The 26,634-nt window shown below is 33.2% G+C and overlaps 3 protein-coding genes across 11 annotated transcripts; 2 read left to right on the top strand and 1 right to left on the bottom strand.

Annotated features, from left to right (window-relative positions):
* The first annotated feature begins 68 nt into the window (after positions 1-68).
* Positions 69-19,229, top strand: LOC124428112 (mediator of RNA polymerase II transcription subunit 13). 3 transcript variants are annotated; one of them, XM_046971784.1, is made up of 17 exons: positions 69-201; positions 5,418-5,757; positions 7,909-8,077; positions 8,179-8,324; positions 8,395-8,824; positions 10,119-10,268; positions 11,512-12,079; positions 12,162-12,368; positions 12,446-14,161; positions 14,274-14,628; positions 14,711-15,003; positions 15,107-15,298; positions 15,445-15,756; positions 15,833-16,171; positions 16,263-16,547; positions 16,638-16,909; positions 17,004-19,229. In XM_046971784.1, the coding sequence occupies exons 1-17, from the start codon at positions 133-135 to the stop codon at positions 17,134-17,136; spliced, it is 5,976 nt and encodes a 1,991-aa protein (XP_046827740.1). In that variant the 5' UTR covers positions 69-132; the 3' UTR covers positions 17,137-19,229. The 3 variants fall into 3 exon arrangements, with proteins under 3 accessions (XP_046827740.1, XP_046827739.1, XP_046827741.1); XM_046971783.1 differs by having other exon boundaries at positions 15,412-15,756; XM_046971785.1 differs by lacking the exon at positions 10,119-10,268 and having other exon boundaries at positions 15,412-15,756.
* Positions 18,930-24,541, bottom strand: LOC124428117 (glycoprotein-N-acetylgalactosamine 3-beta-galactosyltransferase 1). 6 transcript variants are annotated; one of them, XM_046971802.1, is made up of 7 exons: positions 24,504-24,541; positions 24,088-24,309; positions 21,919-22,110; positions 21,592-21,767; positions 21,288-21,495; positions 20,871-21,009; positions 18,930-20,700 (listed from the first exon to the last, which is right to left on the bottom strand). In XM_046971802.1, exons 3-7 carry the CDS (start codon positions 21,947-21,949, stop codon positions 20,157-20,159), a joined length of 1,098 nt encoding a protein of 365 aa, XP_046827758.1. In that variant the 5' UTR covers positions 21,950-22,110; positions 24,088-24,309; positions 24,504-24,541; the 3' UTR covers positions 18,930-20,156. The 6 variants fall into 6 exon arrangements, with proteins under 6 accessions (XP_046827758.1, XP_046827756.1, XP_046827757.1 ...); XM_046971800.1 differs by having other exon boundaries at positions 24,416-24,524; XM_046971801.1 differs by having other exon boundaries at positions 24,489-24,507.
* Positions 24,542-25,022: 481 nt separating this feature from the next.
* On the top strand, positions 25,023-26,485 carry LOC124428118 (thioredoxin domain-containing protein 15). Of its 2 annotated transcripts, XM_046971807.1 has the most exons (5): positions 25,025-25,344; positions 25,442-25,638; positions 25,716-25,942; positions 26,015-26,113; positions 26,185-26,425. In XM_046971807.1, exons 1-5 carry the CDS (start codon positions 25,299-25,301, stop codon positions 26,204-26,206), a joined length of 591 nt encoding a protein of 196 aa, XP_046827763.1. In that variant the 5' UTR covers positions 25,025-25,298; the 3' UTR covers positions 26,207-26,425. The 2 variants fall into 2 exon arrangements, with proteins under 2 accessions (XP_046827762.1, XP_046827763.1); XM_046971806.1 differs by having other exon boundaries at positions 25,023-25,344; positions 26,015-26,485.
* Positions 26,486-26,634: the final 149 nt, after the last annotated feature.

The raw sequence follows: 26,634 nt of genomic DNA, 5'->3' as shown, positions 1-26,634 counted from the left end.
GCCATTGAGAAGTGAAAACCCTACTTAAATGTTCTCGAATGATAGCGGTCTCGCCGTGTGATTTTCGGGCCTGAGAGCCGTGTCGCGTCGCGAAGTGTTGCTAATGAGTGTAAGGCGTGCGATGGAGAAGCCATGACGCATCCGTCGCATCAAACGAACGGCGCCAGCCTGGAGGACTGCCACACGAATTTCTTCGCACTGGTGAGTGACTCCAAATCCTTCCTTAGCCGCGTATATATGACCCTGCTCTCTTACCTTATTCATCATCATTGGTCTCTTTCGTGCTTCGTTATCATACTACTCGAGGTCCTGCACTTTTATACCCGTCATTGACTATCCTATCACCCGTCATCGTCTTTCTCTCTCCCTCCCCCCCCCCTCTCTACGTCGCGAAGTCGCCGTTCTCAACGACTGATTTACAATCTCGTCCGTTATTCTCACTCTTTTCTACTTCAAATCATCGCTATCGCAACTACCGAAGATCTGCAGCGACAGAAATGATCGTCGGCCGGCGTCTCGCATTCTCGTGCTCTTCCGCAATCATGATTCCTTCCGTACAAGAAATCGAGATGTCCTTTGGCAATCGAATCTTCGTTGTGTTAACCTATATATCGAGACAGGAATTCCCCTCTGCAGTACTACTCGATCGAACATCGACTTCTCTCTCTTCCCCCTCTCCCTCCCTCTCTTTACCTATTTATCTCTCTTTCTCTCGTATATCCCATCTTGTAACGCATCGCATTATCCTCTCTTTCTCTCTCTCTCTCTCTATCTATCTATCTCTCTCTCTCCCTACATAACATACGCCCTTACATATATGCTACCTCTCTTTTCTCTATCGACATAAGAGCGTGTCCTCGTCGGGAAGAAGTGTGTACTTCTTCAGTACGCACGTACGAGTATATAGATACATGTATACACTTTTACGTACAAGTATGGCAGATACATGTCATTCGTACGTGTGCGACCGTCAGAACGAAAAAGAAAGATTGGGAGTTTGTTTTGTACGATAGGATGTAATGTCGCTTTCGGTCAATTTTCGGGTGTTGTCGTTATTGTTCTAAAAGTTAACATGTAATGAATTATTTCGATATTCTTTTACTTCGGATTTTTCTTATTTTTCATCGTATTGCTAAGATATTGCATCGTATTGTTGCGTTGGAGTAGGAATTCCATTTTCTATAATAAAAAAGGGAGAAACTCCTCTAATCTTTAATGAAAAACTACTAAGGGTGCCGGGAAAGCAGCAACCACTATTGTTACTTTAGTTGCTACATTTGTATTTTTTGCTTTTGTTTTGCTTTCTTTGCAGCTTTGGATAACGAAAATAACGAGATGTAGGAAGACGTAGTCGAGTAGAAGCTAAAGTTCGAGCAGTCGCTACGATCGTCTTAGAAAGAACGAAAACTGTGTCAGTCCGTTGTGTTGTTCCCCTGTGCTTCTCGAAAGTCCGTAACGCTTCCCCTCTCGCGTGCCAACGTCTCTCGAAACACCTAGGAATCCCTCCTTACTGTTGAGATATACCATGAATCTCGCTCGTTTTTGCAATCGTACGCGCGAAACTCTTCACGTCTTTCTACGCTCTATGTATGGTATGTGTATATATGTGTGTATGTTACATTATGTATTTCATATATACACAAATATATAAAAACTTATGCATATATATGACTCCGTGTGTGTTACTTTCTGGGCCTTTTCTCTTCTCTTTCTCTGATATATATATCACAAAATGCATGTAATTTTTCGTGATAAGCGTGCGCGCACGAGGGTCTCAATCTCTTTCTGTTCCTGGTCCTCCCTCTACGACTCAACTAGTTTTGCACATACAGGGTGCAAGATAAATAGAGATAGTGGTGTACGCACCACTAGTGCGCGCGCGCGCGCGCCAAGGTAGTTACATCGATGTCGTCCTCGTCGCGTCGTTCTGCTCCTCCTCCTTCAGCTCCTCCTCATCGTGCGTGCCGTGCATGACACCGAGGAAAGAGAACAGACGCAACACATTTTTCTTATATTCATGGCATATACCAATACACAACATTCAGCTCGATCGAATATCTCTCTCTTTTTCTCTTCCCTTTTCTTTTGTTTTCTCATGAAATATTGTCCGTGTTGTTTCTTTATCTTATTACGAATCTTAGATCGTTCGATCGACAAAGATTTTTGCTTTGATGAGAGGGATAGAAAGGAAAGATGTTGGGAGAGAGAGAACGATAAGACTCGCCCAGTTCTTGTCATCTTTATTTGTTTGTCTTTCGATCCATGAGACACAACCCAGAAGTTAATGAATTTTCGTTTAAAACTATTTCGGATTCATGTCTTGAATTTCTTCGTGTATATCTGAAAAACGTACGAAAAAAGTGAGGTTATGTCAGATGTCGTTGACAAGTACGGGACTCATTTTTTAAGAGATATTGAATTGGAAGTTGTAGCAATTTCATATATAAGAATTATTTTGAATGACAATGATGAGTGGAATATTAGGCTTGATTTCTTTGTATTCTATAAGATTATTTATATTGTAACATATTGGGAATACTTCTGTTGGTCAGATTAAGACACATTTTAATCATTGTGATATAGAAGCATAATTGTGAGTAATCGCGAAATGAGTGCATCGACTCATTACCATTTATTTATTTTGCAATCTATAAATAGAATCAAAACACGATTTGTGATTATATTTTCGAGGATATATAAATTATTGTTTAATCGCATACATAATCTTTATCAAGTAACATTCGGTCCATTGCGTATTCTCATCCGTCAATCCGTCGATCCGTCGAAAAAAAAACTGGAAGAGAAACACAGGGAAACGTGAAATAGTTGAATTATAATTATCAATTTAAACGTTAGTTCTAGTTACGTTGTTAAAGATTTATTAATAACCTTCTTTCCCTACATTAGATACTAGATATATTTCTATAGTACGTTAGATAAATTTTGTAAACGCTATCATTAAGAAGATAGTATAAATTTCGTTAAACAGTAAAGTAAACATTTTTATCGGTAAATTTCGTATTATTCGTTGTTCGTGAATTTTCCAATGAACCAAATCAAGAGAAACTCGTTGCTACGTAGTCAAAGAACGAAGCAAAATCTTATCGTAGTTTATAAAAAAAACGATTATAATGTAAAATGTAAATTAATGTATTTTCATTTTTGTATCACGCACTCAACCTGATACATACTTAAATAATTTTTCATTGAGGGTGAAATCAAAAAAAATTCGTTGCTATGTAGTAAAAGAAGCGAATAAAATCTTTTATTGTAGTTCATAAGGAATGATTATAATGTGATATGTATGTACGCAAATTAATGTATTTTCATTTTTGTATTACGTAACATACATTTCTAAAAACATTGTTAATTTATCAAAATATAATCGAATAGCGGCAGAATCGTTATAAACATGGCTGCCAGACCATTCAACAAGAGCGTAGATAGTACGATTTTTTATCGATTTTCTAGTGTCATTTAATTCAGATAATAAATTCTTTTATCGAAATCTGTAAACTTATAATCAACCGATTCTATAATTTTGTTGCATCGAGAGTAGAGATAGTTTGTCTCTGGGTACTTTATATGAACGACCGGTAAACAAGTAGATATAACGTTCTATTCTTTAGCGGTCGTGGACGAGACCGTGCTCTGCTTTCGTCTCGACTTCTCCCACAGCTTTCCCTTCTAGAAGTTCGTTAACTCGATCTTTCTCTTTCTAATCGTCTGCACTCTCAACTCCAAAACGAAACGATTCCTTTTGAGCCCGATAACAATAAGTACATCTTTTAAAATTTTTTTTTTATACTATTAGTTCGATTTTATTCCTTGACTCAAAAAAAATATTTATATTTATTTATTCTATATTTATTACAGTTTAATTTTACTTCGTTCGTTATAAGCGTATCATATACTAACTTTAATGACAGATCATAGGAAAATCTGTGTGACATAAACAAAAGCGAATACATACGAGTACATAATTCTAAATGTATATATTTAACAAGAATCCAGCAACGTTTTATTCGATATATATACCACATAACTATAAAGGTTACTTCTTCCTTAGTCTTTACCGTATTTTATATATTATTTCGTCAATGAAAATTCCCCAACAGTGATTGAGCACCACTGAATCGGCGGCTCGAAGACCGGTGCGCAGGCGTAATCGTTTTACCGTCATGTAAACAAATGAGCGAGTGCCGAGGGAAAGCGCATGCGTGGCGCTTCTCTAGCCGCCGTTTTCGAGGTTCTCAACTTTCCTCGAACGTTAGGATACGCGTTTTACACTTACTACGACTCATTTTACGGATTAGGTAACGTTTCGTTTCTTCACCATGCATTCTTCTTCAATATATGTTCTCTTATAATTATTTATGTAATGAGAAAAAGAGTCACGAGTTATTCAATCAATCGATCGAAAAGCGGACATTCACGATTATAAAAATATTAAAATAAATTTTATCTATAGTTAGGTTATTGCTCTCAAACGTTTGAACTTTTCAATGTTTAACTCTTCGTGAAATCAGAAATTTCTGCAGGATAGACATACAGACAGACAGACAGAGATGGTGGGAGAGAGAGAGAGAGAGAGAGAGAGAGAGAGAGAGAGAGAGAGAGAGAGAGAGAGAGAAGGAGAAGGAGGAGGAGGAGGAGGAGGAGGAGGAGGTTAGCGTTCGTAGGATCGCCGTCCAGTGATCTTCGAAAGAGAAGAGTGGGGAATAGGTACGTTCAGTGGTGGGCGCGCTTCACAAGGATGGAACGAGAGAGGCACATAGGGGTTCCCCAAGTTGAACCCACGCGGGCGGCCTTGCACGTCGCCTTGCTTGTATTGATCAGCAAAGCTTGACAGGTCCGTAGCGCTACAGGGCGCTTTCGACGTTTTTGTGGGATTAGAATGGATTAATGTTTGCAAATTTTTGAAAAAAAATGACTCGGATGTTTAGGAAAAACTCGAAAATACGGGATGTAATTTAAAGAACGAAGCAAAACTTCGTTTAATGAAGGAACGTTTCGTCCATCGTTCCATCGTATCGATTGAAACATGAATTATTTCTGTCGGTCTAGAAACTAACACGTGGGATATTTGTATATAACCTTATATAGATTGAAAAATCAATGTATGTATGTATATATGTATGTAAATAAACATCATGGATTTTTTTTTGTTACATTGTAAATCAAATATTTTTAAGAAATATAGGTTTGGTGTTAATTGTTTACTCAACAAACATCCATCTATTTCCTCATAAGGAATACTTAGTATCTTGATACATACTTCTCTGAGAAGGAATGGGGGCTGTATTACGATCACAAATGTTTCCTTATCTCTATAAAAAAAATAGTTGATTTAATATATCTTCTTTTTCTTTTTCTTTCTTTTCTTTCTTTTTTTCCTTTTTTTGTTCCTTTTTTAGACGGACCTCTGCGGTATAAAATGGAGGAAGCTTGTGTGGGGCGAAGTGGCCGGCGGTTTTGGGGGTACCCCACTCGAAGATCCGGTACTGTCGAGCTTCTCGCGTTGCCTTGCGGGTGACATTCTCTGCGTGTGGCGGCGGGTCGCCGCCACGCCGGCTGCCTCCGCCGGCGGCCCGGCAACCGCCTCTGGACCCGGCCCTGGCATCTTCGAACTGGGCATCGCGCCCTCTCCAGCTCCTCCACCACTCTCTCTGACTGCAGCCAAGGAACTCTGGATCTTCTGGTACGGCGAGGAACCCGATCTTTCTGGTCTCGTCTCGCCAGAGCTCATCGCTTGCGGTGAGTGTCTTCATTCGTTCATGTGATACTATCCGTCACCATCATCATCATCCAATGTCAATCCTTTGTCGTTCATTTAAACAGAAAAAAGAACTCGTCATGGGGTCGAGTCCAGTAAACGAATTTCGTACTGAAATGTCTTACAGGCAATACAACATCCTTGGACGAGTATTGGATATATCTACTAAGATAATTTTCTCTTAAAAAATCTTAGAATTTATTACAAATGATTTAGGATATCAAGAGCTTCTTTATGTTGGATAATTATTAACAGTAATATTGAAAAGAACAAGGCAGCAGAACATTAGACCTTATTATGATGTATTTTGTGATAGGTCGATGTTAAAAAAATGAAGTACTTATAAAAATGATCTGATGTTTCATTTTATTAACAAAAGCAAAGTATCACGCAATATGTAGTTGGTTAATTGGAAAGCTATAGAGAATGAGTTTCGAATACTTTCTATCAGTATCAAAAAACAAGGTAATACAACGTTGGTTCCTTTAAAGAAGGACTTCCTTCCTTTTTAAAACGTTTTGTTTATAATTCATTTAAATTATATTGAATGTTTCGTTACTTTAACTAGATCAATTCGTAAACTGTTTGTTTAGAAAGTGTTACACTGCACAATGATTTGAAAGTCACTTTCTGGAGAGAAAAAGTCCTACGATGAGATTCTCAGAAGTTTTCATTTGAAGCAAAGGCGAAAAATATAATTTAGCATGATGATAGACAACGGTGTTCTTTAAGTTCTTCGAAATAGATTGACAATGAGAAAAATGAACAATTCAATTTCGTCGATATATTTATTGATATATTTATTTGACTAAATAAATTTATTCTCCTTAAAATGAAGAATCAAAACATATATTCAACCGGTGAATAGTTTGAAAAGACGTTAATGATATTATTTTATATATTTATTTTTTAAAAAATTTGATTTACGGTTTGCAAAACTTATGATGAGGAAAGCGATGATAGATGTGAGGGAAGAGGAAAGGAAATGATTTCAAAAAGCAAAAAAAAAGAAGGAAAAGAAAAATGGTTAGGATTGGAAGGAAGGAAAGCGTAAAAGAATTTGAATTTTCGCATTGATGTATATAGTATGTAACTTGCGAATTAAGTGACACGACTAATTCACGTTATAACCTTGCAGTACTTCTATCTTGACGAGAGAGAAGGTAGACACACGTTGAAAGAAAGCGGTAATATCGAGCAACGGAGCGGCGTTGTGAGCATCGTGTGCTCTCTTCGGCATGGGGTCGCTGAACCATGCACTTGTCTTGTAGCTTGTTGCGACGCAACCTATAGATCCACCGTTGCGTACCGTGCGCGGGATTACTCGAATCGTGAAACTGTAAACCGTTAAGCCTAAAACACCGCCCCTTATTTCTTCTATCCTTTCGTTCGAACTCTTTTGCAATTATTCATCGTTCATAAATTCACGAAAATTCAAGAGAGTAATTCAAACCTTTGAATTTCGTGCCAACGAACTTTTCGTTTAACAGAATAATAGAAATTCGTTTTGAAATATAACAAAAAATCGTAATGTAAAGCTTGACTGCAAGATATACTACAAGTTGGGCATATTTTGTATTTACACTGTAATTATTCAATCAGAGTTACATATTTGTTGAATTACGAATCTTTATGAGTTTTATCTTCTGAATTATATTCTTTATATCCATTATAATAATATCGAGAATTATCGACGATTGAATAGCATCTAATAATTATAGGTAGTATAGATGATTTTATAACAAAAAATAAATGCTGAACTAGGAGCGAACGCGTACAGTATTACAAAGTAAAAGGAGTCGAGGCGCGGTACCGGAGACGAGTTCGAAGCCTGTCAAGCGATTGAAGTGAAAGCGATATTTACACGTAAAAGTTAGCGTATAGTGTCGCCATAAATAATCAATATCGCTTCAATGTTGTGTGATGGAAGTATTCATATTTTGCAAAATAATAACAATATAATGTTGATATAGATATCTCATTATTGCTCTTTAAATTCAATTTGAAAATAAATATGGAGATTGTAAATTAAATTCGTATTTGTAGTTTTACATACAATAATAGCCGCAAATCATATTCTTTGATTTTGTTAATCATATACAGAACTAATAATCTGTTATCGTTTATTACAGAAAGTGAGCAAGGATCGTGGGAAAGTGGTTTGTCATACGAATGCCGGTCTCTTCTCTTTAAAGCTCTTCATAATTTGATCGAACGGTGCTTACTATCACGTGACTTTGTTCGATTAGGAAAGTGGTTTGTGCAACCATATGATGGTTTTGAAAAACATCGTTGTAGCAGGTACATGTTTATATTTTCATTGAATATAATGTTCCTGTTACATTTGTAAACGCTTTCGACCAGTCTTCGTTGAATATTATTTTTCGTTTCTCATTTTGCAGCAGTCACTTGTCATTTTCGTTTGCATTTTTTGTGCATGGTGAAAGCACTGTATGTGCAAGCGTGGATGTTAGACAACATCCTGCAGTGCGACATCTTACTAGGGCATGTTTGCAGCGCACTCAAACATCTCAATCTGGTGTTAAGGGTAAATATAAAGAAAAAAAATTATTTATGAAATTGGTACACAGATTTTATTTAAGATTTTCTTGTCACAGTGATCTTGGCTCCTTATGGATTGGCAGGAACTTTAACAGGCCAAGTTGGACGTATGGATAGTCAACTTCTCGAAGAATGGAAACATTTCTATCCAATTAATAGTAATAACACGGAAACAGGACTGCCACCACTTGTGGAAGTTCTTGTTGGCGGTGTACGCATGCGTTATCCTTCCTGTTATGTATTAGTTACGGATATGGATGATACACCATCGGGAGCTCCACTGTCACCACCAAATAGTCCTATTAGTTGTGAAAATACTTTTGCAACTGAACAAGATTTTGGAGCTGCTACAGAATTACCAGAACGCGTATGGGCAGAATGTACTTTAAGCTCACCAGTATCTGCTTCCAAGACCGAATCTTCCACAGAACTTGGAACTTGGACATTTGTTGAACCAATGCAAAAGGCTTCCTGTACTTGCTCAAAGTAAGTAAAATAATTCTTTAATTGCATATGATAAATTTACCAATAAAGGCAATAAAGTGATGTCATTTTAGTTATATATGCATTTCCATGCGTATTATAATTTATAAACTAATCGTTTATAAAAACATGTATCAATAATATGATACCTTCGTTTGTTTCTTTATTCAATTTTATGCGCTATAAATTATATTTATAATGAACTTGAATCTTATTAAACTTGTGACAGTGCAACATATATCGACATACATAAAGAAAGTAATACAATTTTGCATATTAGAATTTGAGTAAATCTATAAATGATTATTATATCTATTTTTAATAAATTAGATATGAAGAAAATATATTACTAATAGATCGATTATTTTTATAACAAATCAATGTTATAAAATGTGTGTGATTCTACATAGTTATTATTCGTATGATATCAAAGGTGTACTGTTGTTTTAAATGTATCTTTAGGATTTATTTGAAGCATGACTTACACTAGTCGGTTCTGTTATATTGACTGTGTCAGTATTATACAATATAATACACAAAGTAATATTTATTCATCATTTTTTAAATCTACACTATATATGATCAATGGAAAAGGTTGAAAATTTTTGTATTAATAATATGAGTAAATATATAATAGAGGGTTTCTCATGGTTTTTTAATTAAATTTTTTTTTCTTTTTTAAAGAATTCTTTTATTTTTAAAGAGTTAGTTTAATTTTATAACACTTTCAAATTAATAGAAAATAACAACTTTAATTCTTAATTTAGTAAAAAAGTATTACTTTGTGTATGCTGATAAACAAATTTAAGTAACTGTGAATTACAAGTATACTTGACAATGTCAATGATAGAGCCATTTCTATTTGCATGTTAGAGCATAATTTATAAAACGTAGATCGTGGAAATGTTAAAATGCAGATAGTAGTTTTGAATGGCTGCTTCTGCAATGTGTGCATGTAAGATAAAGCTCTTTGAAAGGGCTTAAGTGCAACTTTTACCTGTTCAAGTAAATTTACATTTTTATAAAATTATACAGGATAAAGAAATATATGATAGATGTTTATAAATTCTTTTATATATATATTTCGGATTGTACATATCAGGAAATTTTCTGGTAACATAAAAAAAATAAATATTGAATAATAAACATTTTTTCAAATTTCTGATATTATGGTATCGATTCAGCGTATAAGGTATAACTTTTTGATACAAGTTATGCTTCAGGACACTATGGAACCAATGAGATCATAATATATCTCTAAAGGAAAGAAACAAGATGTTAAACACATCGGTTGCAGGTATACCAACCCCGGGGGTTGGAAGGGCCTGGCCTCCTCACAGGTTCAGAGGGAGAGAGTAGATAAAGGTGGACGGAGGGTCGTACCGTTTCATCGACGCTCTACCACCCAGTGGGATGCTTGCCCCTCTGTCCCTGCTAGTGCCCCCAGGTGGGTAATTTCTGCCCCGATATACAGAAATCTATGCTGTATCATATTATCGTGCACTACAATAATTGCATATGGTCGAAAGAGACCATAACATCATCCTTGAATTCACTGCTTCCATCAACTCTGTCATATATATATGTATATATATATGTATATGTATATAATATGTATATGTATACGTATATATATGCATATGTATGTATATATAATCATACAAGTAACAGAATTTAATGCACTATAATACAATAATTGATTTCATACGACGATTGCTTTTCTTCAGGCATGTGTGTTAATTTTAGCACTCAAATCATAACTAATATGCTGAAACTGGATACTCTCAATATATCATCTTTTTAATAATATGGAAGAGGCAGTTTTCCCCGAAAAAAATTGTATCATTGTTTAGAAGGTTAGCATATTTTTTTTATATAAACATATTGTGAAAATATATGAAAATGGGCATACAAAATAAATCAATTAGTAAGTACACACATTCACAGCAAAAGCAAAACGAATTGGATATAAAGCCTTTTTTCTTTTTTTTTTTTTTTTTTTTTTTTTTTTACTTGTGATTTAATTTTATGGACTTTATTTATCTTAAAATAAATGAGGTTTTCATGTAAAAATTTTATATTCTTTGTACCTATTCATCATGCACTGAATTGCATATACTCTATTCGCATGGCTTGCTATAATAATAGCATTATATATAATTTATACTTGGGTGTTCATACATGAAACCTTCAATCATTTAATTATAACGTATTCGATTTTTTAATACATTTCTTTCTTTTTTAGATACTTTATTTGTAAAAATGTAACATCTGCATGGTTATTAGTATATCATATGCATGTTGCTAACAAAATATGAAATTTACTCATCATTATATTGTTTATATAATTTCCATTATATATCATATACATACTATTAATATATAGGCAATAGATACATTAACATATTATGTTTTAACATGCTTCAATCCATTGTTTGTTTTAAATGCAAAATATTTTAAGTGCTGACGTTAAGTCATCCCGTCTGTGTATGTATATATAAAGATAATAATTTTGTGATTATTTATAATCTTAAAAACATGTAATATTGCATAGAGATATGAACTTATAGGAAAAATAATTGTAAAAAAAGAGAAATCAAAAGATGTTTATGACATTGTCTTTTTATATTTTTTTAGAAAGTTATATTTTCTTCACATTAATTATTATATTTATTCTTAAAATAAAATAGGTCCGTACTGAGCAGAGTAGAAGCACCAAGTACACCACCAGAAGGACCACCATCTTATTCAAGAGGTCCACCTACTGGAGGAGATTGCCTACCAGTTCCATCAGTGGGATCACCAGGCTCGCCAGCACCATCTCCACTTCCAACCCCACATTCTGAGCCTGCATCAGTTCCACCAGCAGAACCAACGATGCCTACACTCAGCCCACAACCACCACCCAGTCACACAAACACTGCCCCTCCTTTAACTCCATCACAAGGTCCAAAATCGGCATCTTCTGCATGTAATAATCAGGCACATAGTCCTTTACCTGGGCAAACACTAAAACGACCAATCTTAGCCTCTAGAGAATATGAAGGTGCTCTTTTAGAAGATGAACAACCCTTGTCTTGGCTTTATGATTATTCAACACAAGAAGCTTGGCTAAACCATCCTGTCAAGCGTTTTAAAGGTCCAACGAGTGGTCCAACTAATGTTCGAAGTAACACTTTGTATCCACCAATGAATTTGCAAGCTTTACAACCTCAAGCACCAAAACTAGAAATCAAACAGGAACCAAACGTAACAACTGTATGTGTCTTCTAATTATATGATTTTTTAAATAATATTTATCGTCGCAAATTCATTATTTTATTTATTTAATGTCGTATAGAGTGATTGTATCGGAAGAAGATCGGATCCATATGAATTCGATGCAATGGGGGAAGAGAATAATACAAATGTCGATGGATTAAGGCGGCAAAGAGATGATCCACCTAAACCAGGATCTTTATTTACTAGCGAAGGTCTTCAAGCATCTTATAAGGATTTGGAACAGATTTTTGATAATTCTGATCCTGACACTTCAAGTGACGAGACTGTAAGTATATTTTGTTTTTCTACATAATTATAATTTAGTCATTGTATCTTATGAGAAAATATTGAAAATTGTTTCAGAACTTAAATCAGCTTCAAGTACAAACACCACCTGGTTCTAATAAATCGGGTGGTATGCACGAAGAGACAAGGATAGACGGTACAAATAAGCATAATAATCGTGGTGTAGGAGTATTACGACCAGAAGAACTGTCCAAAATGTTTCCAACACCACCGTCTTTGGAGCATAATCCAGTAGCTTCGCCATGTCAGTTAAACGATCCGCTTACGGACCAAACCGATCTCTCCGTTCCGCAACGTCCACTCAGGCATCTCCCGGATATCTATCCTAATATGGGATCTCCGCAAGAGGAACCAATCGATGATTGGTCATACGTGTTCAAGCCAGCTCCCATTTGCAAGATGGTTGGTTCTTCCAAATATGCTCCACTTACAAATCTACCTAGCCAGTCCCTTCCACCCGTTACACTGCCATCGCACTGCGTGTACAGACCTTCCTGGCAGTGTAGTTCGACTTCCATCAATTCGGAAAAACCTCTTCCACCGTCTAGACCCGGATCCGTTCAACAACAACCTTGTCCACCAAGTCCAGCGCCATTAGGCGCTCCATATCGTACGACTACTCTTCCGGGTAGGCCACCGCCACCACCATATGACCAACCGAGCCCAGCTACTTCCACAACATCTTCATATTTAAATAAAAATCTAAACAGTATCGAGGCAGACACACCAGGGCCAACTCGTGCACCGGAATCTAATTCTCTTGTGGTGAACATACTGTTGGGTGATACAGCATTGAATATTTTCCGTGATCATAATTTCGATAGTTGCAGTCTATGTGTATGTAATGCAGGTCCGAAAGTTGTTGGTAATATAAAAGGTGCCGATGCAGGTGTTTATCTAACGAACTCTTGGGGAAATGGTAGTGCTCTGATTCAAGATGACGATCAAATTAGGTGCAGCTGTGGTTTTAGTGCTGTGGTAAATAGGCGACTAGCTCATAAAGCAGGATTATTTTATGAAGACGAGATGGAAATAACGGGAATTGCTGAGGATCCAGCGGAAAAAAAGAAAGGATCGCTTGCTGCACTTGCATGCAGTGGAGGTAAATCACCTGAAGGATTAGATATTATTCCTCCGAATGTCTTGGAATTACTTCGAGAGCAATGCTTGCTAGTACAGAGTTCTGCGAGCAGTCTTTACAGAGCGGCAAGAATTTACGCTAGCATGAAAAGTTATCCAATGCTTGCACCAACGGTGAATACTCTAGAATTTAATGATGGCAATGAGGTATCACTCGCAGCATTAGATCAGGGAAAGATCGATAGTACACATAGTGAAAGAACTAATCGTGTTAATGGCATACATCGTTGGGTCTTTCTCAGAGCTCGCGGTCCTCAGTGTAGCGGTGATATTGTGCGAATGATGAGAGCCCTACAGCCGCTCCTGCAAGATGCCGTACAGAAAAAGTGTACTACTAGAATGTGGGAAGCACCTTATACTGTTGCTGGACCTCTTACTTGGAGGCAATTTCATCGTTTGGCTGGACGTGGAACGGACGATCGATGTGAACCACAACCGATACCTGCACTGGTTGTAGGATATGATAGAGATTGGTTATCGTTATCACCTTATGCTCTTGGTTATTGGGAGAAACTATTGTTAGAACCTTACGCTGGCCCGAGGGATATTGCTTATGTTGTGGTTGCACCAGATAGCGATTGTGTAGTCAATAAAGTCAAGTCATTTTTCCGTGAGCTTTCAACAACTTACGAAGTACGTAAAAGTTGTTTTCTAAATCTAAAAAAATTATTCTTATATGTGTGTGATATTGTTAAAATGAATACATGATATACTATGATATATATTTGTTCTTTTTCGTTCTTAGATTTGTCGATTAGGGAGACACACTCCCATTTCAAAGGTATTACGCGATGGGATTCTTCGTGTTGGTAAATCAGCAGCACAAAAATTAGCAAAGCAACCGATTGACGAATGGTTTAAATTTCTTGGTGAAAATCGAATAGGAGAGTTATTGCGATTGTATGCTCAAGTATGTAATCATCGGCTGGCACCATATTTAACACAGGTTATACAAGATCGAAGTTTATTAGATCCTGGTGATACTCAATTACCAAATAAACAACAGCAGCAACAACAGCAACAACAGCAAACCACTGCTCCTGTTACTGATACAATGCCAGCAACGCCTGACGTGATGACAACAAAGCCAGAATCTGTTGGTATGTATACAATTTATTAGAAATATTCGTAATTTAATCATATTTTATCACGATAAAATTGTAATCATAACAATATCTGCAGAAAGTGAAAACCCAAGAAGCGAGACTCCCTCAAATACATCAAATCCAAATACAAATATCGGCAATACTACACCGACTTCGCAAATGTCTACTGGAAATTCCACAACGACAATAGGTCCTGACGAAGAGGAAGTTGAACCGCCAGCTGTTGTTGTTTATTTAGTTGAACCATTCTCTTTAGGAGGACCTGAAGATTCTGATCGGCGACGGCTTGCTATATTAGCCCTGTTACGAGCATATTCTGCTGCAGTGAATAGCATGCCTGAAAATATTAGATCTAACATAAATGTTCAGGTAATATTTGTGGCATATAGTATCGAATGACAAAAATAGATAATGCCTGATTACTTCAAGAATTACATTAATCAAACTGTACTTTTACATTCTTTATTTGTAGTTAATATCACTGGAAAGTATAATGGAATTAGGTCGCGCAAGAGAAAGAAGAAAGATACAAGATGAAATGAGAGCTTTGGCTTTAAATGTGTTTCTACAAGGACGTCGTTTGCTGAATCATAATTCCACGGTAAAGAGTCTTACTGGTTTTGGTACCGCAGCCGCCGCAGATCTATTCCTGAAAAGTAAAGATGTAAGGCTTCATATTGTTTAAAGCTTCTCTTCGCTTTCGATTGTATAACACGTTTCGAAACTTTTAACGAAAGTAGTAATGAATAAGAAAGGCTTTGAATCAATCATTTTCAGTCATATAGTAATACTCTTGCAACTCCACATCAGGAACGGAACAAAGCACCGTACCGACTGTACGCACCAGCCTATGTATTGGCTCCTCTACGAGCAAAAAGCGAAGCGCCGGAATCATTTGGAATTGCTGGACCAGAGGAGTGTGCTGTATTGTATTTGAGTTATTGCCTCAGTGAAGATCAATCCTGGTTATTGGCCGTGGCAACGGACGATCGAGGAGAGATCTTTGAAACTGCTACCATTAATATTGATATACCTAATAGGAAACGAAGAAAACGTGCCTCTGCCAGAAGAATTGGATTACAAAAACTTATGGACTTTATCCTTGGTGTGATGTCTCAAGGTGTAAGTATCCAAACAAGATGAATGTCTTGTTTCATGCTTTTCTTTTCCTTGTTTAGAACGTAGGACTTTTTTCTAGGTGCAACCGTGGAGATTAGTTGTAGGTCGTGTTGGACGTATAGGACATGGAGAATTGAAAGGCTGGAGTTGGCTACTTTCTAGAAAAGCTCTTTTGAAAGCTTCGAAACATTTGAAAGAAATATGTGGACAGTGTAGTCTTTTATACCCATCAGCAGCGCCCTGTGTACTCAGCGCATGTTTAGTATCTCTAGAACCTGATTCTACTCTCAGATTGATGGCTGATCAATTTACACCCGATGAAAGATTTAGCCAAGCATCAGTAAACTGCCAATTATCCACACCACAAGATGTTACATGTACTCATATTCTTGTCTTTCCTACGTCGGCTACTACTCAGGTAACTGGAGGGAAATTTGTTTATGAGAAATTGATTTCTTTCCCACATTTCGTATAGTTGATATTATTTATTATATTGACTTTATTTATAGTCATCCCAGACTGCCTTTCAAGAACAACATATAAATGGACCAGAATTAGGAGATGATGAATTATTTTCTGCTTTGAATGATGATATGCCAGAAGCCATGGAAGGCATGGGAGATTTTAATGATATTTTCAATGTATGGCCTGAGGCAGGTGCAGGTGGTGGTCAAAGTCCTAGTGGAAGTCCTCATCGGCCTGAAGGATCCCCATTAGGAGGAGACGGTGGGGGTTCTGGATTAGGCAATCATGATGGGCCAGGTAGTCCGTTTCAATGCAGTAATACATCCAGAGTAAGTAAATAAATATACGTTCTACTAACTTTAAGTTAACATTTCCTATTTTATATCTATGCATTTTATTATTAAAATATTATATTATAGGTAGCCGTTGCTGAACAATCAGAAGAAGTTGGTACACTTTTACAACAACCACTTGCTCTTGGTTATTTAGTATCTACTGCACCAACAGGACGAATGCCACCATGGTTTTGGGCAGCTTGTCCACATCTTGAGGGAGTTTGTCCAGTTTTTTTGAAAAATGCTTTACATCTTCACAGTCCCTCAATTCAGCAAAATAGTGACGACCTCTTACAACAACAAAGTGCACTCACTGCTCATCCACTTGATTCACAGTATACCACCGATGTACTCAGGTTTATATCAGATATTCGATATAGAACTTGTATATATGTATATATATAAAAAAGCTTTCGTTAATTCGTCGATTATTATTTTGTTAATTTTTAGGTATGTTCTGGAGGGATATAACGCATTATCATGGCTCGCAATGGATGCAAATACCAAGGATCGATTATCTTGTTTACCGGTGCATGTACAGGCGCTCATGCAGCTCTACCACGCAGCGGCAGCTCTCGTCTGACCCTCACCCTCTCCCTTTATAGTGCAGCATGTGCACCTCTCTCACGCATTTCTTATTATAATGTCATTTGGGGCTTTACGAGAGCAATTGGTTCCATATGGGCAATTTCTCTCATGCATTAGGAATGTAGATATCGTTCGAATACTGGGAACGGTTTTTCGACCAGTTGTTAATGAAACCATAGTATGAAGGAATGCGGCTTTGTTACAAGGAATATTTAAAGAATGATATAGAGTAATGCATTATAAATAACAGATTGTAAACAACAGGCCGAGTAATCCACAGCATGATAAGTCCCTTTACAATTTTCTATTATAGCCCACAGATGAAATAGATATGTAATTTATGTTTACAAATGTGATAAAAAAAAAGGAAAAAACAAAGAAATTATAAAATCAATGTGACCATGCCAGCAATGATAATATTTATGCAAAAAAATAACATGTGTGTTGTTTGTAAAGGAGCGTATTAATGTGAATAAAGAAGCGTGAAGGAATGAGAAAGAGAGGATATATAAGGAAGATAATTTGCAAAAGCGCCTCTCTGCTGATGATAGATAGTTCAATTATAAATCAGAAGAATCTCTAGAATGTTATGTAACCAAGTTTTTAATTGTAAATTGAATTTTGTACAAAGTTTTTATTAGTAATAACGACGAAGTAATATAAAATGATATTACGTTGTTTTTTAATTTTATATAGATAATATAAAATGGAAGGGAGAACTTCGTTTTTATAATGCCTCGTATAAGCCCCTGGCGTGAGATAAAATATGACAATTATATATTATGCTCGCGCGGAATTGGGTCGCTGTTATCATGTTTCCTAGACCCATTAGCGCAGATTTTCGATGCTGTTTGACAAATTTTATTCGAATTAGGTGACCTCTGATATATTATACATACATTATAGTGTAAAATATTGTTTTTAAATAATTTATGAAGTGAGATATCGCCGAGATTAGATAATTGAATGAGAGGGGGAGAAAAAAAGAATGTTTACGAACATAAAGAAATGTGTGTATGTGATTTGCGCGCGCGCGTATGTATGTATGTATGATTGTGTGAACGAAACAAAAGAGAGAGAATGCGAGAGAATGTCTTCTTTTGCAGCTAAAAAGACAAAGAGAGAATATGGGGCTCGTTTGAGTGGAGCCATGGTGGCCAATTGCGTCAGTCGCATAGTACAAATATGACTTGTACATAGAAACCTTACTCCCTAACTAATTGGTTAATTTACTCACGCCCACACTCACACTGTATCTATAGTATTTATTACCTGGGTAGCAATGTCATTATTGGGATTATTTTATTATTATTATTATTATTATTATTATTATTATTATTATTATTATTATTATTAATTATTATTATTATTATTATTATTATTATTATTATTATTATATTACGAAATATAGTTTTATGTGTATATATCTATACATACATACATACATATATATATATATATATATATTATATATATATTCAATATACGTGTTTTAAATTTATATAGCAAGCATAGTGGAAGCGTGCCTTGTTAAATGTTCTCTAATGTTCTAAAGTTTAATTATTGTACTGATATTCATAAGTTGTGTGCGCAAGTACATGTGATAACATATCGGTGACCAAAATATTACACAATCTATGAAAAATTGTATAAAAGATGTTCGCAAGCTTTTTTTCCATATTATCCGATGTAATACATAAATGATTAATGAGCTTCTAGAAAGGTGCCTATATCTTGAGTGAGTTATTTTTTACACACAAGGATAGTGTTACCATTAAAAACAAGGTCTTATTTCTTATGGCATGTATATTCACATTAGGTATACATCTTTCAGTTCATACATTAGATAATAATTACAATATGTTACCATGTTATGTAACAATATGGTACGCTTAACACGATCCCTAAGAGTGTACCAACTTGAATAAAATTTTGGACTGAAGGATTAGCAAATTTCTGCTATGCTTGCAATATATACCTATCCTCATTCTTATACTATGTTCAATGTATAAACAACCAAAATGTACGTGTGTATCCTGTACATGCGATTCTTCCTGTCAATCAAAAATTATAAATCAAAAATTATAATATTTTTTTAATTTAGAGTGACCTCATTCAGTTGAAGCCTATAATAAATTTATTTTATTTTCCTATCACCAGCATAAGCTGCACATATGCAAATAGTAATTTTTAATTCTTATATATAAAAAATGATTTTATGATATTTACTTTGTTATTTTAGCATGATATTGTGTGGATATATGTGTACACCTTGATTATTTGCACATTGGACATAGTCCAAGGCAGCAAACATAATAAAATTGATAGTGACGAGGTTAACAATGAGACTAGAACGTAAAGCATAGTAATGCGACTAGCAACAAGCAAGCATTCACAGCAATGGTGTATTGTGGTACTAATCTATTAAGTTGTGCTTTTATAGAAAGTTTTTATGATACTTTATTGAGATCTCTTAATTAATCTAGTAATCTAGTCTCCTAAATCATGCTTACTAGTAATACTTTCAACAAAGTATATTTCCTTTTTTATTTGGTTAATGGCCTCATCTCTATTTTTATTCATTGTGTTTGCAGCCTTCGCTTATATGGTTATACTTGATGCAACAACGTACACGTATTTAACAATTTACATTCGCTATTAAAAACAGAATAGAACAAATCAAAATAAAAAGAAATATATTTAAATTTTATTCATTTAATATAAAGAACAACACGTCATTGCATCTTGTACAACTGTAAATTTTAATAGGACCACAATTTCCTGATATTGAAATTACATTCGTATAAACGTGTTAATATGACGAAGTATAATTTATCACATGTTTTTATATTCTATATAATGTTCTATACTATTCATGCTATCAACTTGTTCAAATTGATGCTTGGAACAGACTAGCAATGCATATAGGAATATATATATATATATATATATATATATATATATATATATATATATATTTTTTTTCCATACATTCTAATTTTGACAAAGTACAGACTAGTATTCGGTTAATGTATATGGCATTTCTGGCAAAGGATTCTCCAAGCCATGGTTAATGCCATATGGTCTTAAATGATATATTAAATATTCAAGAACATACATCATATTCGGCGAGACATAATGAAATGATATCGCACTATCAGAACAGCAATCGAGTCCATCTTTGGTGTCATAATAGATGTATTTCCAATACCAAAAACTTTTATCCACATGGTTAGGTATCAAATGATGCTCTGGCACAAATGGAAAGAACCTTCCACGACCATGCGAGTCTCTAGTATCCATCGCGCGAACACCAATTTTTTCTAGACACTTTCCCATTTCAACATCCTCTGCACCACCATTATCAGCACGACACTTGGTTTCGTCAGGAAGACCTTCAGTTACAAATTTACGAAGACCTTCTTTGCTAACTACGTATCCAGCACCTCCACTCATATATCCTTGCTTTACAAAAGGTTTGAATCTACATCCAAAATACAATGGCATATTTGGGTTGTAAGACAATAGCATGTAACGTAGATTCTCAACCACAACGTACCTGGAATTGTCGATTACATATGTGTTTAACCAAAATATCCAATATGAAATATGTTATTCTCTCTAATCTTAAAATATGAATCACAATTGTGATATATAGATATAATTTATAATATAAAATATTTTTATGGAATGAAAGTAAATGAAGGTGAATTTACAAATTTTACTAACGTATCATCGTCAGCCTTCATAAACCAATCTACTTGATCTTTGTACTTTTCATAAGCATATTTAAATGCTTCTTTGGTTTTAGCCCACAGATTATCTCTGCCTTCTTTTACTGGCAGTACTACAGTGGGTAAACTTAGATCTGAAAAGAATTAGATATTATATAAATATACTATAATTTTATTTTATAAAAATTGTTCTCTCATAAAAGAAGCTTTGAAATCATCCCTACTGAAATAGATTTTTATATATTTAATTTACTTGCACTTGTTGCATAGAAGTTATATATAATGGATTATTGTTACAGAGATGAATTTTTGTTATACAACAGATAAATATTGAAATGAAGAAAAAAGAAATAAGATAAAGTAAAACAAAATGGTTATATAAAAATATCATTTTTAATATTTCATTATATACCTTCTGCAGAACTCATGAATAAAAGAATATTACAGCGTTTTCCCCATGTGGCTTTTACATGCCGAGCCTTGCTTTGATGATTTTTTGGGCCAGTCATAATCCAACAAAGAACACGAACTTTCTTTGCTAATACTTGCGCTACCTTATCTTCTCCTTTATGAAAATCTTCATTATCATTATGAAATTTCACTTCTATCTCAGGCCCTATCTAAGATAATATACAAAATATATGTCTGTCTTATACTTTAATAATACATTTAAATAATAACATAAAACAAATGATTAAAGTATAAAAAAGTAATACCTCTGGCTCGAGTTCTGAATAATGATGCGGATCCCTTATCAGAGCAGAACTCCCAGGAATTCGTGTAAATATATTAGATACTTCTCCAGTAGAAGAAAAAAGCAGGCATGCTGTTAAAAAGCCAATGATTGTGCCAACTGAGAGAGTTATTACAAAACGGCGTCCACTTCGTCCACCTAAACACAAAGTTTTTGAATTGTTAATTTTATACATTATATAAATACAATAATTAATTTTATGTTGTTTAAAATATATTAACATTATTGGATAATGAAAATCTTCATTGAATACTAAAGTATAGATAAATAATAAACAATATATATTTACCATCAAAACTTGGAAATCGTTGCTGAACCATGATATTAAATAAAAGAGTTGATTATCTTAATAAAGAGATAAGCATTGCATATATTCTGCACAGCATTTGATAATATTTATTTTTTCTCCTTGTACAATAGTTTATTTACTGATTATTTAATGATTATATAAAATCATTATGTTTTGCTCGTTTATAATTATCTGTAATATTTTGTAAATAACACACACAATTACTAATTATTGAAACACTTTTTTTTAGTCATAATAACACAGTTCAAAGTTAAAACACAGTTATTATATTCTCATAAAATAAATAAATAAATAAATAAAATGCGTACATTTCTTCAGTTTTGAAATTTTGGCAAATTTTGGTAATATTCTACAATGTAAAAAGAAAAAAAAAAAGAAAATAAGAAAAGAATGTTAATTGTTGGTTCTATCGGCTTATCTTATCTAGCCTACTTATGATATGACTTTGTTACTTTATTACTACACCATTCCGCGCGTTTTCATGCCTTCCCTTCCGTCCCGAATTTTTGCTCCCGTCACAATATTTTTTAGTACGTATACTCGATGTCACATCATTATTTATATTGAATAGTAACGATGGTGTTATACTTTTAAATAAATATTATAATTAATAATATTATTAAAATAATATTTAAAATAAATATTATAAAAAATATTTTTAAAAATAATTCTATAAACTATATTGTCCAGTGCAAAGAGTTAAAATTACAGAATTCTGATTCTCGTAATATTTTTGGATGAATGGAGATAATCAATGTTAGGACAAGTATTTTCTTATCAAATATTTAAATACTTCAAACGTATAAATTTTCAAAACTTCCATTTACTACTATACTATCTTATCACTGTGGTAATAAGTTTGATTATATATATATTATTGATTATATTATATTGATTATATGTTTGATTATATCTTTTTATTTTTTGTAATGTACTATATTGCTCTGATATTATAAACTACACAAAAAAATTTTACATTATATGACTCTACAAATACACTTACCTTCTAATAATAGTTTATGTTTTAATATTTATTAAAATAATATATAAATACTACGTATTTGCTGAAAAAATTCAATGTATTATAAATTATTTACATGCAATAAATAGCACATATTAAATCTTTATTGAAAATAGATATCAAATTTTCTACTATACTCTTTCATTTTGTGGAAGAATACATTTATCTTCCATTCTTTTATATTGATAAAATAGCTGATATTCATTTGTTTTAACAATAAACTGTCTTATTCCGAAAATCTATATAACTATTACAAATATATTATTTTAAATTATATTATTTTTGTTGTACATTTATTGAATTATCAAATTACCAAAAAATGATATATAATTAAATTTTAATAATAATAGAATTTATTTTTATAAAATAATACGGTATATACCATAGTTCTTTTCACTAATACAGCATACGACAAAACTTTCCAGTTACCTGATTAAGCATACAATTGTGCTTATTCTAACAGAATCCATTGCTTAACTATGTGAAATATTACCAATATACAAGTAAAGGTAAAATATAAGCTTCCATATATAAATAGTTTTGTATATGTGCATTATTAATATGTTACGTACAATTTCTCTTATGCAATATAATGCCTGTATTCACATACATACAATATAATTTATGTTGTTCATATATGTTTAACGCAAGGTCATGCATGGACAGCTGAATGCATATGTGCACAAATGCATTAGCAGTAAGCAAATGTAACTAAAGGGAGATGACTCAGCTGATTTTGCAACATGCACTAGAACATATTTATATATATATATATATATACATATTTCACTGTTGCTAAATAAACTTTCATTGTTACTAATTCAATTTTATAATTTTTCTTAGTAGAAATTGTGTGTGTGTGTATACATACATACATACATACATACACACACACACACACACACACACACACACGAAAATGTATCAAAGATTTGTCAATTAATTGAACTATAATTTTTACTACCTTTTTCACATTAGAGACACATATTAATAATGTTTATCACACAATTATGAACATTAAAAGTCTATATTAAAATTGTTTACAATCTTATTATTATGAAGTATTAAAAAAATGATTATATTACAAATTATAAGATAATGTATGAGCATAATTAAAATATACGTACCATATTAAAGTGTTTACACATTATGCTACTCAATCGGTCCATAGTGATTTGATTTATGATCATTCAATTTTATCCACTCAGGTACACGGATTTATTTCATGAGAGAAGTTAATAAAAATTGACATGTTTTTCTATATTTTCAATGGAAAGCAAATGAAGAGCACCATAATCACAAAAATGTTTACCTCGCTGCATGATTCTTGATGTGACGTGACAATAATACTGAAATTAATATTGCATTTGTATACATTGCATGCACTTTACTCGTTCTAATTCTTATATACATTGTACACTTATATTTGCATTAAAATTTTCGAATATTTATTACATAATACGAAATATAGATGTTTATCATTATTTTTATTGAAAAATAAAATTATTATAGAATAAAACCAACGAACAAAGAAATAACCAACTTATGCCCGCCGTCGCAAGCATCTACCGGCAACTATTAAATCTATATCGAAAACATTGACAAAATGAATGAAAGAACTAGAGAGGTTTCTTCTGTTATAATTTAGACGTCTTTATTCATACATAGCAAATATGGCATTATGATTGATTCGCATTACCTTTTAGTTTGATAAACATTTAATAACATTATTAATTACATGCTTTATTTATTATATGAATTAATAGAGTTATTTAAATTTTGGAAAGTATTATAGACTAATGATAATCAAATTTTTATAATTTATCGCGTAGTATTAAGCCAATCAGTATGTACCATTTATTAGTCATTAAAAATGTTGATAAATATACAATTTTCATACCATATCTTATTATTAGAACAAGTTTTTCAAATTGCATGGTAATATAATTACTTTCAGTAAAAAATATTTTTGTTTTCCCAAAATTTTTTTGTGCATGAGGGCGCTACTAAAATTATATACAGTTTAATCTCAAATGACTATAAGCATACAATATCGTTGGCGTATCTGTTATTGATATTAGTAATGTTTGGCTTGAAGAATCGATCCTCTGTAGATTATGAAAGTCGATGATTAATAAACGATAAGTGAAAATGAAAATAATGCAAATATATTTGGATGAATTTAAATTCGTAAACTATATTTCAAATACAATAATACGTTAATCTTGTAGTAATTCATGTGTGTAACTAATTTTTTGATTAAACTATTCGTTTGCATTCTATATATTTGTTCTAGTAAATAGATGTTCAACTTGTGGTATTAGGTTATATATATAAAATGTATATTTTTGAAAGAAGATTAAGTTTATTTATGCTAGTACTAGGTGAGAATTTTTAGTATTCCAGTTTAATATGAATTAATACAAAGAAAAGGATGATTTATAAATTTACAATTTTAATGTTATTATTAATATTATATAGCTTCAATAATAAGTGTATTTGGACAGACAGACGAATGTGCTGTACAAATAAAAGCTGAGGATAATGTCTCTGATAATGATATAAATGCTATTCAAGAAGTTTTAGAACCAACGACAAATGTGTCATTAGAAAATAGTTCTATACTTAGTACAGCAAAAGTAAATTGTTTAACCGATAAGACTTATGGATCAGTGGAAGTAAGACAGTATTATGAATTACTTATTAATAGCGATAAATTTTAACCCTGTATAATTTTATTTAATATTGCTTATAGTTAGTCAATGCAACAAGATTTATGGAATTGCTGATATTAGAACCTGGACCATCGAATCGAACTAGAAATGACAAGGATGGTAGACAACAACCAGGAACATGCGTGCTAATTTTGTTTTATGCAAGATGGTGTGTTTTCAGCAGTCAAGCAGCACCACATTTCAATGCATTGCCAAGATCATTTCCTCACATAAAATGTATAGCTATAGATGCAATAAAACATCAAAGGTATGTAATTAATAAACCGCAATTTTAAATGTACGATATCTATCTTCTAAATTATTTTTTTTTTATTTGTAGCTTTAATGCACAATATGGAATAGTAGGAGTACCAACATTGATGCTAGTACATAATGGAAAACCCATAGCTAAATTTAATGGCACTGTTTACACATTGAAGTTATTTGCAAAATTTATTACACATCTTACTATGTTTCAAACAAGTGGTTCTTTATTTGTTACATTTGCAGATTTCAGTGGTCCAGTACCTAGCACACCTTCCAATGAAACTGATTATTGTTTAGTACTATCATGGGTTTTCATTGCTGCATGTGCTTTATATTTCACATCAAAAAGCAGATGGTGGCAACAGTTTATTGAATTAGTTCAAAATACATGGAGAGAAAGTAATGCACAGCACGAGCATGTAGATTAGATTTTTTTGTAGATAAAATAAATATGTTCATTCAACTAAAGAAGTTTAACTAAGAATAATAGTATTGTGATATTTGATATTGATAAGTAAAAATATATATCTTCTTTAAAAACGAATAATATACCGATTATTTTACTTTTACTACAGTATATACTAATTATTCAATTTTTTTTATTCCATGGTCATGACTATAGAAGTAGAAAGTATTTCGTGTAAATTTATATAATTTAATATCTTTTTTGCATATACGTAATAGTTACTATTT

This window comes from Vespa crabro, chromosome 11, assembly GCF_910589235.1.
Source record: "Vespa crabro chromosome 11, iyVesCrab1.2, whole genome shotgun sequence".
In the NCBI taxonomy this organism is placed as follows: Eukaryota; Metazoa; Arthropoda; class Insecta; order Hymenoptera; family Vespidae; genus Vespa; species Vespa crabro.
This window is presented reverse-complemented; position numbering and strand designations above follow the sequence as displayed.

What these genes read in the sequence shown, in the direction of transcription:
- LOC124428112 (XM_046971783.1), top strand. Translation starts at nt 133, where the DNA reads ATGACGCATCCGTCGCATCAAACGAACGGCGCCAGCCTGGAGGACTGC. An exon ending in AGGAACCAAACGTAACAACT is followed by an intron (nt 12,080 to 12,161) that starts GTATGTGTCTTC and finishes AATGTCGTATAG; the next exon opens with AGTGATTGTATCGGAAGAAG. An exon ending in CTACGTCGGCTACTACTCAG is followed by an intron (nt 16,172 to 16,262) that starts GTAACTGGAGGG and finishes CTTTATTTATAG; the next exon opens with TCATCCCAGACTGCCTTTCA.
- LOC124428117 (XM_046971802.1), bottom strand. Translation starts at nt 21,949, where the DNA reads ATGGTTCAGCAACGATTTCCAAGTTTTGATG. An exon ending in ACGATTTCCAAGTTTTGATG is followed by an intron (nt 21,768 to 21,918) that starts GTAAATATATAT and finishes CTTTGTGTTTAG; the next exon opens with GTGGACGAAGTGGACGCCGT. An exon ending in ATTCATGAGTTCTGCAGAAG is followed by an intron (nt 21,010 to 21,287) that starts GTATATAATGAA and finishes AATTCTTTTCAG; the next exon opens with ATCTAAGTTTACCCACTGTA.
- LOC124428118 (XM_046971806.1), top strand. Translation starts at nt 25,299, where the DNA reads ATGTATATTTTTGAAAGAAGATTAAGTTTATTTATGCTAGTACTAG. An exon ending in TTTATTTATGCTAGTACTAG is followed by an intron (nt 25,345 to 25,441) that starts GTGAGAATTTTT and finishes AATATTATATAG; the next exon opens with CTTCAATAATAAGTGTATTT. An exon ending in AGACTTATGGATCAGTGGAA is followed by an intron (nt 25,639 to 25,715) that starts GTAAGACAGTAT and finishes TATTGCTTATAG; the next exon opens with TTAGTCAATGCAACAAGATT.